Source organism: Cynara cardunculus, assembly GCF_001531365.2.
Source record: "Cynara cardunculus var. scolymus isolate 2C chromosome LG 7, CcrdV1, whole genome shotgun sequence".
Lineage (NCBI taxonomy): Eukaryota > Viridiplantae > Streptophyta > Magnoliopsida > Asterales > Asteraceae > Cynara > Cynara cardunculus.
This window is the reverse complement of record NC_037534.1, coordinates 9,028,720-9,045,073: the sequence shown is the minus strand read 5'-3', so window position 1 is coordinate 9,045,073 and position 16,354 is coordinate 9,028,720. Positions and strand designations below refer to the sequence as shown.

The window sequence follows — 16,354 nt, the reverse complement described above, 5'->3', positions numbered from 1 at the left end:
ATATAATTTTCTTATAAAGATAATAATTAATTATTTTGTTAGAACTCGATAATTATCCTAATTATATTTTAGATTTTTTATATTTTAAAATGAGATGTTTATTTATCTGCAGTTAGTTATACGAATTCAAACATCAAGCTTTAATAAGTTGTATTTATGCATAATTTATTTGTAATCTTGAATTTTAAGTAATATGCATCAATATACAGTACTTCATGCATAAAAAATGGTTTTTAAGAGTTTTTGAATGTTTTATAATATAGTATAGATATTACCTGGCCCTTTTCCAGCAGATACCGACACAGAGACTCCGAATCTTTAATCAAACCAAAGCCATCAACCTCCGCGCCATAGTAATAGCTGAAATCAAGAAACAGGTAGAAAGCACCCTGCAAAAAAACCAAGATCATCAAGTCCTAGGAATGGACACGAATAATTTCATGGGGCCCTGAAGATAGCAGCCAAAAAAATCACCAATGGCCTTGTGGAGACTCAAACTGGCAACCTACGGGAAAGATCTCAAGGCCTAGATGCAACTAGGGATGGAAGCAGATGAACAAAATAGTAATTCTTTTTCCTGTGAACGAGACTAACGTGCCCAAACAAAATGGTAATTCTACCTGAGGTTCGGATATTTTGACACCATCCAGTTCCCTGAAGGCTGTGACCAAAAAATCTCGTCGTTCACGAAATGCTTTCACCATATGTGATACGGCTTCTCCACCAGCATATCCCATTCCTAAAGCAGCAACTGCGGCTTTTTGAGCTATACTACTGGCACCTGAAGTGGTCTGAATCAACAAAGATGAGGGACTAAGTTGAGTCAGTATGCAAAGGATGTCATATTCAATAAAAGATCAAATGTAAGATGACTCCTAAAGTAGCTTTAATGTGACATCCTCTCCCATATTAATTATCATATGAATTATGAGTCCCTTACAACTCCTTAGCAATGACATACTAATAACTTCCCACCATGGTTTTAGTTGATTTAAAAGTTATTTGGTAAAATGTTACTTTACGGCTTAGAAATTGACAAAAATGTATGAGAAAGTGACTTTTTCTCGAATTGGACTTTAAACCAGGTCACTGAGGTCAAGGATTTCAAGCCTCACAAAAAGGTGGAGTGTGTGTGAGTGTTGTCGTATGCGAATAGTATATACTTTAAAAAAAATGATTGAACTTCAAAACTATCAAAAATAAGATACAGGTCTGCAGTTATGCACACAATCCAGCTTCACGTAGGGCTTCTAATTTTTTTATATGTACAAGTAATTTTCGTTTTGATGAATCATATGGGAAGTAAATCTTGATAAAGTTTCTATAAAGAAATGGAAAAATTTGCAACCAAACGCAGAATAAGAGGATGTGCAATGATATTATGTACCTGACTTTGAATTTTTCCACATGCAGCAACAAAGTGTTTAGGACCAGCAATATATCCAAGTCTCCAACCAGTCATTGCAAAAGCCTAGGCAAATTCACACTAAGTGAGTCATGGTTTATATGAGATTCCGTGAATGATCATTGACATAGGATGTTCAATGATCAAAGAATACCCCTTTTGAGTGCATTTATAGATAACCAAATCATTAATGTAACCATATACCTTAGAGAACCCGTTGACTGTTAGTGTCCGTTCCCACATGCCAGGCAAAGATGCAAAGCTCGTGTGGACTGCTGGGGAATATATTATGTGCTCATATATTTCATCAGAGAGCACCTAAACAGAACCGACAACAATAAGGTTCACATTAGCTAAAAAATCATGCTGAAGTAGAAGTTGAGAGTGAGGTGGTCATTCTACCAAGAGTCTTGGATGCTTTGCAACAACTCGTGCAATCTCTTCAAGCAGTTTCCTAGGATAAACAGACCCTGTTGGGTTAGACGGAGAACAAAGAATTAACAGTCTTGACTTCTCCGTAAGCTTAGATTCAAGAAGCTCTGGATCTAAGAGAAAATTTTCTGAAATGCTTGCAGGAAGAATCACAGGTGTTGCATCAGCCAACCTTGCCATTTCAGGGTAACTCACCCAAAAGGGAGCTGGAATTATAACCTGAAAAGGGAGAAAGATTGTAAGATAACAAGATTCTATGTTTACAGATAATGATGATAGCGGTTGTGCATTGCCAGCTATATTATGGTTATATACCAGTTAGAGAATTATGCAATATTGCAAGACAACAATAAGCAATCATATATCCTCTTTTTCGTTTCCGTCAATAAATTAATGACCATAATTTATCATAACTCTATCATGCAGTAGAGTTAGGCAATATACCAGTGGCGGAGGGTGTGCACTATCGTAACGTTTTCTCAGGGGATGCATTATAGTAACATTACTAAACACTACAAACTTTTTTCTTCAGGTATGCACATGCACACCCAATGGACCACATAGGTGAACCCCAGGACTATAGTGTCAAATCGAGTATCGTGTCATTCATCAAAATAATTCCACAAGTAATATAACCTTTGAGTTGCAAAATAATTCCACAAGTAATATAACCTTTGAGTTGCAAAATAATTCCACAAGTAATATAAACTAGTCTATTTACAAAATTTATCGACACTTATATAGCAAAAGGTAAATAGCTCTCGACCTCATCTCCTGGGGAACAAACAGCAAGGACTGCTTGTACTATGCTCTGCTTTGCCCCATTACTAACCACAATCTGGTCAGGTGTGTAGGAAATATTATTCTCCTCTACAATAAGAAATGAAAGAAAATATTTATAAAATTATAAACTTTATCAATCATTTCAGATTACTCAATCTGTAGAACATCCTTGCAATAATTCAAACGGTGGAACTTACCCTTTAGTTTCTTGCATATTGCCGTTCGTAGTTCAAGGGTACCCGCATTAGGAGTATACCTTGTGTAACCTTCACGAATTGCATTTATTCCAGCCTATTCAAAATGAAAAAGATATAAAGATTTTAACTATAGCAATGAGTAGAGTGGATTAGATAAATGATAGACTTATATCATCAGGTCAGGTACCTCAGCAATAACAGCCGGGGTGTCAAAATCAGGTTCTCCAGCAGCTAAGCGAATGACAGGAACACCAGCTTCTACAAGTGCAGTTGCTTGATCAGTTATAGCCACTGTTTTTGAAGGCTTTACGGAGTTGACTCTAGGGCTCAGAGTGGTATCAAGTTCCATTTGCTCAGAGTTGCTTTCTACAATTACTGCTGAACAAATTGTAGAGGACTTATGCCGTCTTCTAGTCTCCAAAGATCTACCCAAAACGAAGAATAGAAACAAAAGTTCATATTGCAGGATAATCCTAGCATAAATAAGTTGCAATAATATGATATTAAATCTACTTGATTTTAAAATTTCAGACAACAATAAATTTCTAGTTAAAAGAATGAGTACATAAGTCTTCATCATTAAAGCAATTAAGGTAAGGCCCTATTTCACCATATATTGTACAACATGAATGCATGGGCAATAGCTGATGTAGAATGAAGATATTTGTTGATCCTCTCTCTCAGTAATTTGATGATAATCCATTTTACCTTATATGAAGTATTTATGTTTCTGTCYTTCAGTTCCAGCGATCATCACTGAGTCTGTTCAGTGATCGCTGAGAACATGTAATTTAAATCCATCAGCGACAGCGATACTTCAACAAGACAAAACTCACACCAAAGAACCTTCAGCGAAAGTCGAAGACTGAAACTGAAGATTAGAGACTGGCGAGTTCGTGATCTGAAGTGGTATTCAGTGATTACAACCTGGTCTACACATGTGTGAAGATTGCCCAAGCCTCAGCGAATGCTGAAGAGACCTTCAGGTTATTCCAACATTCAACGATCAAAAAAAGCTTGTTGAACACGATTGTTTTTGTCTTGTCCTTATACACACAAGGGACAAACTCATACCCTTTCTAGAGCATAGTACGGTACGGAACCGAATAGTTGACTCTACTACCCACCAAAACTCCATGAAAGGATGTCTGCTCATGAATAGGCTTTTGTACTATTCACTGTAGCAAAGGACAAGTCTTTCTCTAAAGGTTTGACACGTGTTCAAACCCTAATACATTGCATTAAATGTGCATTTAATGCAATGGATATAAATAAATGTGTTCTATCTCCATGCAGAGATACCGATACTTACTCTTGAACCCTAACTTATGTTCATAAGTAAAAGAACACACATCTAAGAACACAATACGGTTATCTTCAAAAGCAAGTTAGAATCCCTTTCTAGTATTCTAAATAGTTCTTACCCAGAAAGAACTTACTTTCTTCTAAGTCTTATACAGCAAATCATTTCTCTTTGCTAAGAATTAGTGTGTAACTTAGATTGTTTAGATAGGTTATATTTACCTTATCTTTTCGCAAACAATCTTGTAAAATCTGTATTGATCCTTCTTTATCAATATATATTTTAAATTTGAAAAGTTTATTGTGTTTGTATTCATCCCCCCTTTCTACAAACTGTTATATCCATCCATGATAGTATAGAACATTCTCTAGATAAATGGTGATCTGTAGGGCTTAAAATTAAAATGATGAGATGAGGTTTAGTACTCCCACCAATTTATACATTGGTTCTGATGAACATTTATTTTAGCACCTAAATGAAGGGTTATTGTAGTAATTCATGCAATCCATATCATAATTTTGCATAACATCAACTCAATCACAGTAATTGATGTCTAGTGATTAAAGAATATTTTTTTGACTCCTAGAGAACTGCTAGTAGTAATTTCCATGAATCTGCTTATCAGATTGATAAACAATGACCTTAGAGGCTTAGACTTCATGTTTTATGCAAAAAGCTCATCACTTTTAGGAAGGTGAGACTTTGACTATGATTTGGAACCTTAAATTCCAAATCAGAAATATATATGTTCAAGGTTTAGGATTGGTATTAGAACCAATTCAGTCCAGATCGTTAACTAATTTCGTTACTTGCCACTGAAAATCCAATCTATAGTCCAAATGATCGGTTCTAAGGGGGTCATAAATAGATATACATATATACATGTGTGTATAACTAGTTGCAAGATATTTTACGCGATAAACCCTGCTACTTTGTGGCATACGGGGAATTCCCACAGACTCTGTAAATCCATTCATATGCAAACTTATCCAAAAAGAAAAACAAACACCCCATCAACTAACGAATTCATTTCCCCAAACGTACCAAAAAATCTGTATCCGAATATGTACAACCTAATTGACTTCAATCACAAACAAATACCAGCAAGTACCAATGCCGAATCAAAGCAAAATAAATTACAATGGTAAGATGAAGTAAGTAAGAAGCATACCTGACTGACAGATTGCTATTCAGCTTAGAAGAAAAGGAGAGTGTTCTTGATCTGGTGGAGGTCTGTGAATCAAAACCGAGTGCGAGAGACTGATCTCTGAAGGAGGCAGCGGTGGAAATGCCAGAAATTTTAGCCGCCATGATTCGATTGGGTTCGAATCAGAACCCGAAGGGTATTTAAAGAACATGTGGAAACATGGTGGTAGGTAGGTGGGTGGGTGGGTTGATTCGGTGTACGTTGCAGTCCGGGGGTTGTTGGGTTACCTATTTCTATTCCCTTTTTTATACCCATTGATTAGTCTTGGTCAAAATTTAACAATAACTGTTAGTTTTATATCCGTTCAATATGGTGGGAGCGGTAAATTTAAACGATTTTGAAGTTTTACTGGTTTTATTAGAGAAGATTTAATGATGATATAAGTTACACTTGGTTTTTACATATTAATACAATTTGAATAAATAAGAGTTATGGTTCCAATTACAGTTTATCAATGAAAAAAATTGTATGACAGTTTAAAATCTAATATATTTAAAATCCAACATCTTTAAACGACTGTACAAATATGTTTGATTTACATCAAGAGCAAATAATCAAGAGATCGAGAACGAGATCGAGAGTGCTAGAAAAATTGAATGGGAGAACTTTAATAACTAATTGTGAATATTAGTTTGAATCTCACCTTGAAGGATGAGAAGAAGACATAGAGGTATGAGAGAGTGAAGGTATGAATGAAAGATGTCAAAAGTGTCTTAGGAACATGAAAATAAAAGGTAATAATGTGCATCGGTAACTTGTATTATATGTTATTTTAATTGTAGATTAAAAGATTTTAAGACATAATGCATAAAGTAGTAGTATTTAATGCTAAGGGGCTGTTTGTTTGGCTCTTAATGGTGACATTAAGAGCCAACCTCTTAATCGGTAAGAGGTAAGGAGTGTTTGGCAAAAAAAATCAAGCCTCTTAATGGTTACATAACCCTCTTAACCATTTTGCATCCAATGGTTCACTCAACCATTCAGACTTCTATTTTTCCAAGATTACCCTTCCCACCCCTTCTTCCCAACCCTCTCTTCACGCACGTCGCTCCGTCTCTGGTAGCCGGTAGCCTCCACCATCTCCGTCCCCGTCTCCGGTAGCCTCCACCATCTCCGTCCCCGTCTCCGGCAACCTCCACCATCTCCGTCCCCGTCTCTGGTAGTGACCGGAAAATAGCCTGTGAGACTCTCGCCTGTGAGACTCGCCGATTGTCGCTCGATTGGTGATGGTCAATGGTATCTTCGATTGTGAGACTCCACAGCTTCCGTCTCCGGTAGCCTCCACTATCTCCGTCCCCGTCTTGGTTGTCGCTCGATCGGTGATAGCCTGTGAGACTCCACAGCTTCCATCGCCGGCGACCTTCCACAGCTTCGATTTTGGTCGCCAGTCCCTTAACAGTAGCACAGCTTCGATTAGGTTTTCTTCCATTAGGTTTTCTTTCTTCAATTTTTAGTCGTTAGGTAAACCATAATGAAACTAGATGATCACTAAAAAAACAAAGAGGGTTAAAATGGTAATTTGCTTTTATTCAGAAAACAGTTACCAAACAACATTATTTCATTCAGCACTTAACCATTCTGACCCTCTTAACCATTCTGACCACTTAGTCATTCTGCACCAAACCATTCAGCAACTGCCAAACAGTCCCTAAGACTTTTAAGACTTTGTGCATAAATGTATAGTACTTTACGCATTAAAAATTGTTTTTAAGACTTTTGATAAATCCGGTTTATAAAGTAGTATAGATTATTGAGAAAAAAGTTAAGATAAGAAGTGTAATAAGTTATTTATATATTTGATCATTTTTTAATTTTTAATTGAATCATGAATCGTTTTTATATAGAGTTTGATCTGGTGCATCTCGTTCTAATGTGCATTTAAGGGTGAAAATCTCTTCTTACGCTTCTCACTTTAACTCTCGTTTTCATTGGAATCCAACCCTCATTTTCAAGATGTCTTTTTTTTAGAATGAAATCTATTAGGTGTTCTTTGTTTTTAAGAGGTATTAAAATCTGAAATCTTATTTCACTTTTGATTGATAAGAGGTGGTAAAAAAAATTGAAATCTAAACCAAAAAAATATTGTTTGTTTTTGTAAACTGACAAATGTTTGAATATGTATAACTGTTTATTTTATGTCTCAAAATATTATATTGTTGGAATTTATAAAACCATCACTTCATTTTAATTAAAATATATCATAATCTATTTTTAACACATTCAAAAATTCATGTCCATCTCTGTGCAAACTTGGGGGACATTTGGTTCGTCGGAATCCACTGGAATCTGATGGAATTGGAATGGTCAATTCCGTTGACCAAATTCCATACCAACATTTGGTTACCCATAGAATGGAATTGAATTCCAAAGATTCCCTCATTTGAGGATTTCACCATTCCTTCTAAAGCTGATGGAATTGAAATCCATTTCATCCAAAATTGTGTAAATGACAAAAATACCCCATGACAATTGGTTTATCTCATCTTAATAACCCTACCCAAATTTTTCTTCCATTCTCTCAATTGCTTCCAATCGATTGAAGACAGGTATGATTTCTACTTACTTCGATTTCTGCATAAGATTTTTGTTCCGATTTTAGTTTGATTTATGCTTATTGTGGAGATCGACGATGGAAAGTCTGATGAAATGGTGAAATCCTTAAATGAGGGAACAGTAAATAAATCAAGAACAAAAGGCAGTAGTAGATACGATGAGATAGAAGTAGAAGCAGGTTGGGGGAGGGGAGTCCGATGATGGAAAGTCGAAGTAGAAGACCGACTATTTGAAATCGAACCTTGAAATCAGAACCCTCTGGGACATTGGGGGAGAAATTGATCCTCTAAAATCAAAGCATATTTCTTTGTTCCTTTTCTTCCTGTCAATTGAAATCTAAGTAGAAGCAGATCTGGTCATCGGTTGTTGTTCCTTTTCTGCCGTCGTTTGAAAACGAAGCAAAAGCAGTCATCGGTCGTTCTTTCTCTTCCCATCTAAGTCGTAAGTGAAGATGGTGACTTGCCGTTAAACGTTTGGTAAACTTTTTGGAATATTTTCAGCACATCAATCATGCTCAACAGAACACTAAATTTAACATCAAAACGATGTCATGAATAGTAAAACGACAAATTTAGTGTACGACGTGTTCATAATTATATCCATATTGGAGATGAATTTTTAAAAGTCAAGTTAAAAAACGACCGATTTCTTGAAACGCTATTTAAAGTAATTGTTCAAAAAGCTAGCTTATGGGCTATGACCTACCAAACGACTTTGTAATTTGTAATTGTCGATGTACTCAAAAAATAAACTAGCTTATGGTTGTCAAACATGGTCTTTTAACTTTCCAGTGACAAACCAAACAAACACAGCTCATCCCACTCGACTTGACCTTCCAGTCACCAAACCAACCGAATCCGGTTTATCCTACTCAACTTGACCTTCCGGTGACCAAACCAACCCGATAACTGAGCTTGACCTTCCGGTGACAATGTAGAATAATGCCATATATAAAAAAATTTACTTGATCGACGTTTCCATTCCATATGAAGGTACAAGCATGAGGGAGAAAGATCAAAAGATTGATAAATTATGATCCAAGTGATGCTAAATCGGCTAGAACTGTAATCCCGATAATCAAAACTAAATCGCTTACATTTCGAGTAATGGGTTAAGCCGATGCCGATGCCGATGCCGATTCCTTGGCTTCTTCAGCTGCTTCTTCTTCCTGTAACTTCTTCAGGGATGGAGGTGGTCTTGGCACAATGCTTTTTCTCCATTGCCGGTCAAGCTTCCTTGATAGCCTCTTACCGATACCATCGTCAATTTCTCTTTCTCGTTTAACGGTCAGCATACGAGCAACCTATCAACATCAATATTCACAAAAATCATGTTTTCTTGATGAAATTTTGCAGAAGAGAGAAAAAACAGCAAATTGCATGAAAATGCAATGTTCTTTGGTCTGATTCCTATTTTGTGCAACAACATACTTTCATAACCTTCATTTTGGTACCTCCAATGTGATATATCAAACATTTAGACCACAAGGCGTTAACACGATAGGAATCAAAACAAAGTAAGTTGCATTTTCACGCATTCTCATATATAAATTAGGTACCTAAATGTTTGACATGTCACGTATGAGGTACCAAAATGAAGGTCTGGGAGATACGTTGTACAAAATAGGAATTGAACCAAAGTGCGTTACATTCATGCAATTTCCCCAAAACAAAAGGCACAAAGATCTACTAGATGGGCTAAAGAAGTAAGTTTTAACCACCACATTAAATTTCTTGTATTCCATCTATTGTAGTTTCTCTTTTGGGTATTTCTTGATTTACAGGCGTTTTACAAAATATAACATAAACAAAGTGTGATAACCGGGTTTATCGGTTACAAGTTCGGGTAGAAGTTGAGGGGTTTATTTTGTTAATGTGTTTAATTGTTTAAAATTCATCCACCGCCTCTTATGGTTTATAATTGTTATATGAGATATTGTTTTATCTCATAGGTTTTGTGAAAAAGATGGTAAAAGCAAAGAAAAGCTTTTTTTTTGTGTGTGTTTTGAGCTAAAGCAAAACAAAACCGAAAAGGGGAGAAAGAAGTTGATTATGTGATTCTAATTCTGAATGATTGTTGCTGTTTAATTGCTTTCAGCGAATCAAGGTGAGTTTTATATTAAAAGCTTTCATTTTTCAGTGTTGAAAATAGAATCGTATGGTTCTTTATATGGGAAGTTTGAAAACTGATATTATTCTATTTTTAGCATATTTTGGGTTTTGATATGATATTATCAAGTGAATGAAATAAGGGTAGCATATCAAGGAGAGATGTATTTTGGTTATAAGGGTGGCATATCAAAGAGAGGTGTATACCAAGATAAGGGTGGCATATCAAGGAGAGGTGTATATCACGATAAGGGTGGCATAATCAATGGAATGTAAAATCTGGGTTTTTGATCATATGTCAAATTGTTATCGCATCCTTGTGATGCGATGACCTTGAGTTATCGCATCTGTGTGATGCGAGGACTAGGGTTGTCGCATCTTATTGATGCGATAAGTTGTTGTTATCAGTTATCACATCCTTGTGATGCGATGACCTTGAGTTATCGCATCTGTGTGATGCGAGGACTAGGGTTGTCGCATCTTATTGATGCGATAAGTTGTTGTTATCAGTTATCACATCCTTGTGATGCGATGACCATGGGTTATCAAACCAGTGTGATGCGAGGACTTGGGTTATCGCATCGATAGTTGCTTTTATCGCATCCTTGTGATGTGAGGAGTGTGTTTGTCGCATCCTTGTGATGCAACAAGTTGTGTTTATCGCACCTGTGGGATGCAATGAGATGGGTTCTCGCATCTGTATGATGCGAGGAAATAGGGTAGTCTCACCCGGTGTGTGTTTATCGCACCAGTGTGATGCGATGAGATGGGTTCCTCCACCAGCATGTTGCAAGGAAATGGGGTTATCTAACCTAATGTGATGTGAGGGAATTATGGTTTGATTTATATGAAGCATTAAGTTTATGTGTTATGCAATAAATGGGTATTTTGTAGTTTGATGTGACAAAAGAGGGTTGTTTTGTCAAAACGTTGTTTATTTGTTATTTATACAAATATGGGTTTTATAAAAGGGTTTTGATGATTTTCACCCTATAATAGCAATCAAAGGAATTTCTAACTAGACCTCAAGGTCTAACCCTCATTTTGGTGTTTTAAAATGTGCATTACAGGTCAGGCAATCAAATGATAAGGGGAAGGGGTATTTATGAAGAAATATATGATTGTCTACATATGGATTTTGGGATAATGTATTATTACTTGTACGTGCATACTTGTTATTAATACAAGTTTTGTATATGGGATTATGGAAGAAAAATTTGGTAGCTATTTCTATATCATAGCTTTTGTTAGATTTGGGACCAAATGTGGAAATTGTATTTAATGATATATGCAAATGTGGATTTTGGGGGTGTCACAAAGTTTATATGCCTAGAAAATCACCAACTTAAGAAATAAATCAATAATTATTAGCAAAAAATAAATATATTTGATGCAATTCATTATTTTAGAGAGTGAATATATATGTAGATCCATTTCTCAGATAACAGGAGCAATCACTATAAAGCACAAGCTGAAACAGGTGGCGTTAAGAGACCCTCCTGGCCCAACCCTAGACACACCTGGTGCAACGGCTCCTGGTGCAACAGCAAGCACCAGTTAGGATGAATTGAGACGGTATTTTGTAAATACGTAATTATCTTGAATAGATTAAACCCTTTGAGTGGCACCACATCCAGGTTAAACTAGTAACTAAAACCCTAAAAGGGCCCGTTTGGTTTGACCGAATGTTTTTTAGGGATTTGGCTTTCATGGAAGGATTTGGAATTTTTAGTTTGATTGGTTTGTACGATTTGGAATAGAGTTGAATTCTATTATTTATAGATATTTTATGAATAAAAAAACAAATTATAAAAATAATAACATTACCTTTTATTAATTGATTATTACAAAACAATTTTTTTTTAACATGTTTTAAAACATTTTTACAAACAAATCCTATGAAATCCCAAGAAAAACCAACCACCCATGCGATTTCTAAATCCAATGCTTGTGGGATTTCATAGAATTCCCTAGATTTTAATCCCGGACTTTCGTTTAAACCAAACGCCGGATTGGAATGAGATTCAATTCCAAATCCTACAAAATCCAGCAAACCAAAAGGACCCTAACTTGATGCTGTAGATTATGATCAAAACTTTAGGATAGAACTCATGGGCATCAGTTCAGATTGACCATTACAATTTTGGGATGGCACCATACTCAACTACAGTAGACTATTCAAATTTTGAACTGCCCTCTTAGAACATTTTTGGAGCAAATGATCACATACTCGAACATCGACTTCTAGAACTCTAAATTGGGCAATTATTTCTAGAAAAAACAAATTGGTAACCCTATTCATTGTTTCCAGAAGGCAAACTACAACTCCAGTAAGCTACTTAGAACTTGAAGTTTCCTACAGGGTTTCTTTGACCCAATGCTACCAAATGTCTTTGTTGAACAAGGGTTGTGGGTTTCAGACTCCCTCCAGTTAGGGATGGCAACGGGGCGGGGATGGGGCGGGGTTTGCAATCCCCGGCCCCGGCCCCGGTTTATACACACAGTCCCCGGCCCCGGCCCCGGTCAACTTTCGGTCAACCCCGGTCAACCCCCGGTCAATACCCGGTCAACACCCGGTCAAATAAAAATTAATAAGTTTTTTCTAAGCATGATCAACATAACAACATAATTACATCATATCTAGTCTTGCCTAATAAAAATAATAAAATTGTAAAATTAACAATAATCCAAAGAAATGTAAAATTTAAAACAAGTGTTAATATAATTACATCATATCTAGTCAAGAAGAGTAGAAGAGGATTGAAATTTGGACATATCAATTACAAAGCCCAAGTCCATAAGTCCAACATGCCGCACATATCAATTATAAGCCCAAATAATCAAAATGTTAATATTTATATATATACCGGGTGCGGGGCGGGTCGGGGGATACAATACCCGGCCCCGGCCCCGGCCCCGGTTTTCCTCTACCGGGGATCCCCGGCCCCGGTACCCGTTTTAGCGGGGAATCCCCGTCCCCGTCCGGGTCGGGTGAACCGGGTTCCCCACCGGGTCGGGCCAAATCACCATCCCTACCTCCAGTTAGTGTTTATTTCAAGATTATTTGAGCTTTCCACTTGGAACAAATGATTGTACCACTAAATGAAACTTGATACATTGAATTCTACAGCTCTACAATATGGAAATTATTAATATTTCTAGTTTCTGTAACTAAGATACTAGCATTACCCTAATCACTGTTTTCAAACCTGTAGAAATTTATTGGAAATCAAGTGTCATAAATTCAAATTTTGACTATAAAGCATGAAATGTACCTCCAATTGAAGAACAAAACCCCAAGTTTGTTCAGACAATTGGTTGGGGATGACGAGTAAATTTGCAAGGTATTCAAAAAAACCCTAAATCCAATAAACGAAGCTAAATAATATCATACCCTTTTACGCATCCGGCGGAATTCACTCGACTTAAACTCATTCCTGGCCGACCTCTGAAGACGGAGCATAAACAGCTCTCCTTTGAGATCAACGATTTCATCATTGATTTCTTCAGTGGTTTTGGCTCTGATTTCCTTCAATTCTTCTTCTTTCTTGGCCATCATTACAACAGATTGGCGCGTTGTTGCTGTTGTTGTTCGAAAGGCAGGTGAGGGGAGAACGTGAGCAATTCGGATGCCATTGAAGGAAGATTTGTTGGAAATGTTTGAAGAAGTTAAGAAGGTCTTGGGAGTAACAGTAATGGCGGAAGTGGAAGAAGCAATGGAGAGGGTGAGCATCTTGATGCTGTGTTATTGGTGCCTCGTTTGTAGAGTGGATTGTTGGAGATAAGGATATTGCGATATATGGGTACATCCGGATTTGCGTCGGGTCGGGTCAGATCGGGTGATCAATGTTTGGGTATCAAATAAATAAACAATGATGAGTAAATTGTAAATTTGGTCCCTTTGATTTACAAATCTACTGGATTTAGTCCCTATAATTTAGAAATTACAAAAATCTTATGGTTTGTATTTTGCTATGGGTTTTGTTTCTCAGACTAATGGCCGTTAAAGAGGCTCTTTTAAGTTATTTCATGTGTTGAGCATGTGAGGGTAATTTGGTTATTTTACTGAACGTATTTATTATTGATTTTAGAGTAAATTACATTTTTCGTTTTTATGGTTGTCACTTATTATCAAGTTTTGTTCTATTTTGAATTAAATCACATCTTTTGTCTCTATCGTTGTCACTTTGTTACAGTTTTGGTTCCTCACACTAACTTTCATTTAAAAATGGTGTTAAATTAGGGCATTTAAGTCTTTTCTAATTTTATTATATTCTCCTTTAAAAATAAGGAATATATTATTATATATATTATATTATATATATATATATATATCTATATATATATATATATATATATATATAAAACATGTGTTTGTGTGTTATATTACATATTACATACATATATACACACACATAAGCACAAGCACAAATCAGGAAAAAAATTGTTCTACATCACCACCGTCATCAAAGCTCCGCATCATAGTCAGCCATTTTTTCCCGTTTCTCTCGATGGCCACTAGCATCATGGTGATTATCTGATGTTGTCAGATTTACACAACCTCAAAAGCCTATGGTAATTGGGAAACCTTGCAAGTATACATATTCTCCCAATATAGTCTTAACCAAGTAATAATGATAAGAATGTCAGAAATCGATCCACGGGATAGGAAAGTAAGGTTTCTAAGAAGTCAAACTTAAAGTAAGATTTTCAGATGGTGAATTCGAATGAATGATTTTGAGTGACTTAACAGCTACTGGAAATGTTTACAGTTAAATGAAAACAAGGGTGCAAGTTTAGGTTAGAGTTTATCAACTAAGTGCAGAGAACCTTGCTACAACATGACCCGGTGGGATGCTACAGCAATAGTTCTCAATTTCCATCACTGGCTTGAACAATCCCCTTTATAGGTTCAAGTTACACCGTTTGCTAGCAGCAGCCAATTTAGTACAGTTCTGAGCACATCAAACCTTATAGTTTTCTCCATATAGTTTGCAACCCATAAAGGTTAACGCAATTATTTATAGCCATCTGTAACACTCAATGGTCTATAAATTTGTGTTGGCTTACATTTAAGTCCAACTCATCCAAGTGAAACAACATGTGTTAATTTGTCAAGAATTACATGGATGAAACTTAACAACAATGAGTGATTAATGGAGTTGATAGCTATTAGTGAATACAATTATCAGCTACCATGTAGGCTTTTATCTCCCACACCTTCACTCATACCCAAGTTAGGGTATTTAGTCATTTTTCAGAGTTATACTTCAGAGTCATTCTTCATAGTCATTTTTCAGAGTCGTTTCTTCAGAGTTTTACTTCAAAGTTATACTTCAGAGTCATTATTCAGAGTTATAACAAGAGTACAAGTCTAAATTCATTATTCAGAGTTATACTTTAGAGTTATACTCCAAAGTTATTTAAAGAGTACAAGTCTGAAGAGTCATTCCAAAGAGTTAGCTCACCCGAACTTTGAAGTCTACTTTTTCATAATCTTAGCTCACCCGAACCTTGAAATATGAACTTTGAAGTATTATTTTTTAAACTTAGAAGTTTGAAACACTTAAGTCTTTTTTTAGACTTAGAAAAGAAGTCTGAAATCATCTTTTGTTCGGACTTAGAATTTTAAACTCTGAAGTCTTCTACAAGTCTGAAGAGTCATTATTCAAATTTAATTCACCTGAATTCTGAAGTCTTCTTTTTCAGACTTAGCTCACCCGAACTCTGAAGTCTTTTTTTTTTTCAGACTTGGAAGTCTAAACTCTGATTTAGTGGGATTGATTTTATATTTCAAAGTTATTTCAAGAGTACAAGTCTGAAGAGTTATTCTTCAGAGTTATTTCAAGAGTACAAGTCTGAAGAGTCATTATTCGTAGTTAGCTCACCCGAACTCTGAAGTCTTTTTTTTTCTTCAGACGGAGCACCATGCAGAGCCTTTGCGTAGTGCATACAGAGCTTCTGGTTTGCCTATATAAAGTTATGAAGTCTGAAGAGTTTTATTTTAAAGTTATTTCAAGAGTACAAATATGAATAGTCATTCTAAATTACTTCTAAGTTTAAATTCAATTTACTACTATAGTTTCATTTCTAAATTTAATTTTATTATAAGGTTAACTTCATTTTAACTAATTATTGATATAGTTTCATTTCCAAATTTAAGTCTGAAGAGTCATTTTTCAGAGTTATACTTCAAAATTATTTCAAGAGTACAAATTTGAAGTAGCATTGTACTTTCGATGATTATTCATATATGTAAGATAAGTTTTCTGACATGATTTAATTTTTTAAAATTATCTCGTGTAATACACGGATCGCCCTAGTATATAAATATATATGATATTATATTATTTTATTTTAATTAAA

The 16,354-nt window shown here is 35.7% G+C and overlaps 2 protein-coding genes across 2 annotated transcripts; both read right to left on the bottom strand.

Moving 5' to 3' along the window:
* Positions 1–260: 260 nt before the first annotated feature.
* Positions 261–5,434, bottom strand: LOC112515145 (bifunctional aspartate aminotransferase and glutamate/aspartate-prephenate aminotransferase; the record flags this gene model as incomplete). The annotated part of the gene is made up of 10 exons (XM_025121823.1): positions 5,292–5,434; positions 3,005–3,242; positions 2,818–2,911; positions 2,604–2,707; positions 2,010–2,056; positions 1,808–1,859; positions 1,610–1,723; positions 1,388–1,471; positions 621–791; positions 261–389 (listed from the first exon to the last, which is right to left on the bottom strand). Coding segments are annotated over exons 1-10 (1,173 nt in total), but the record flags the coding sequence as incomplete, so codon positions are not given.
* A 3,375-nt stretch (positions 5,435–8,809) lies between these two features.
* On the bottom strand, positions 8,810–13,758 carry LOC112515401 (50S ribosomal protein L29, chloroplastic). The gene is made up of 2 exons (XM_025122197.1): positions 13,383–13,758; positions 8,810–9,183 (listed from the first exon to the last, which is right to left on the bottom strand). Exons 1-2 carry the CDS (start codon positions 13,719–13,721, stop codon positions 8,992–8,994), a joined length of 531 nt encoding a protein of 176 aa, XP_024977965.1. The 5' UTR covers positions 13,722–13,758; the 3' UTR covers positions 8,810–8,991.
* Between the last annotated feature and the right edge of the window lie 2,596 nt (positions 13,759–16,354).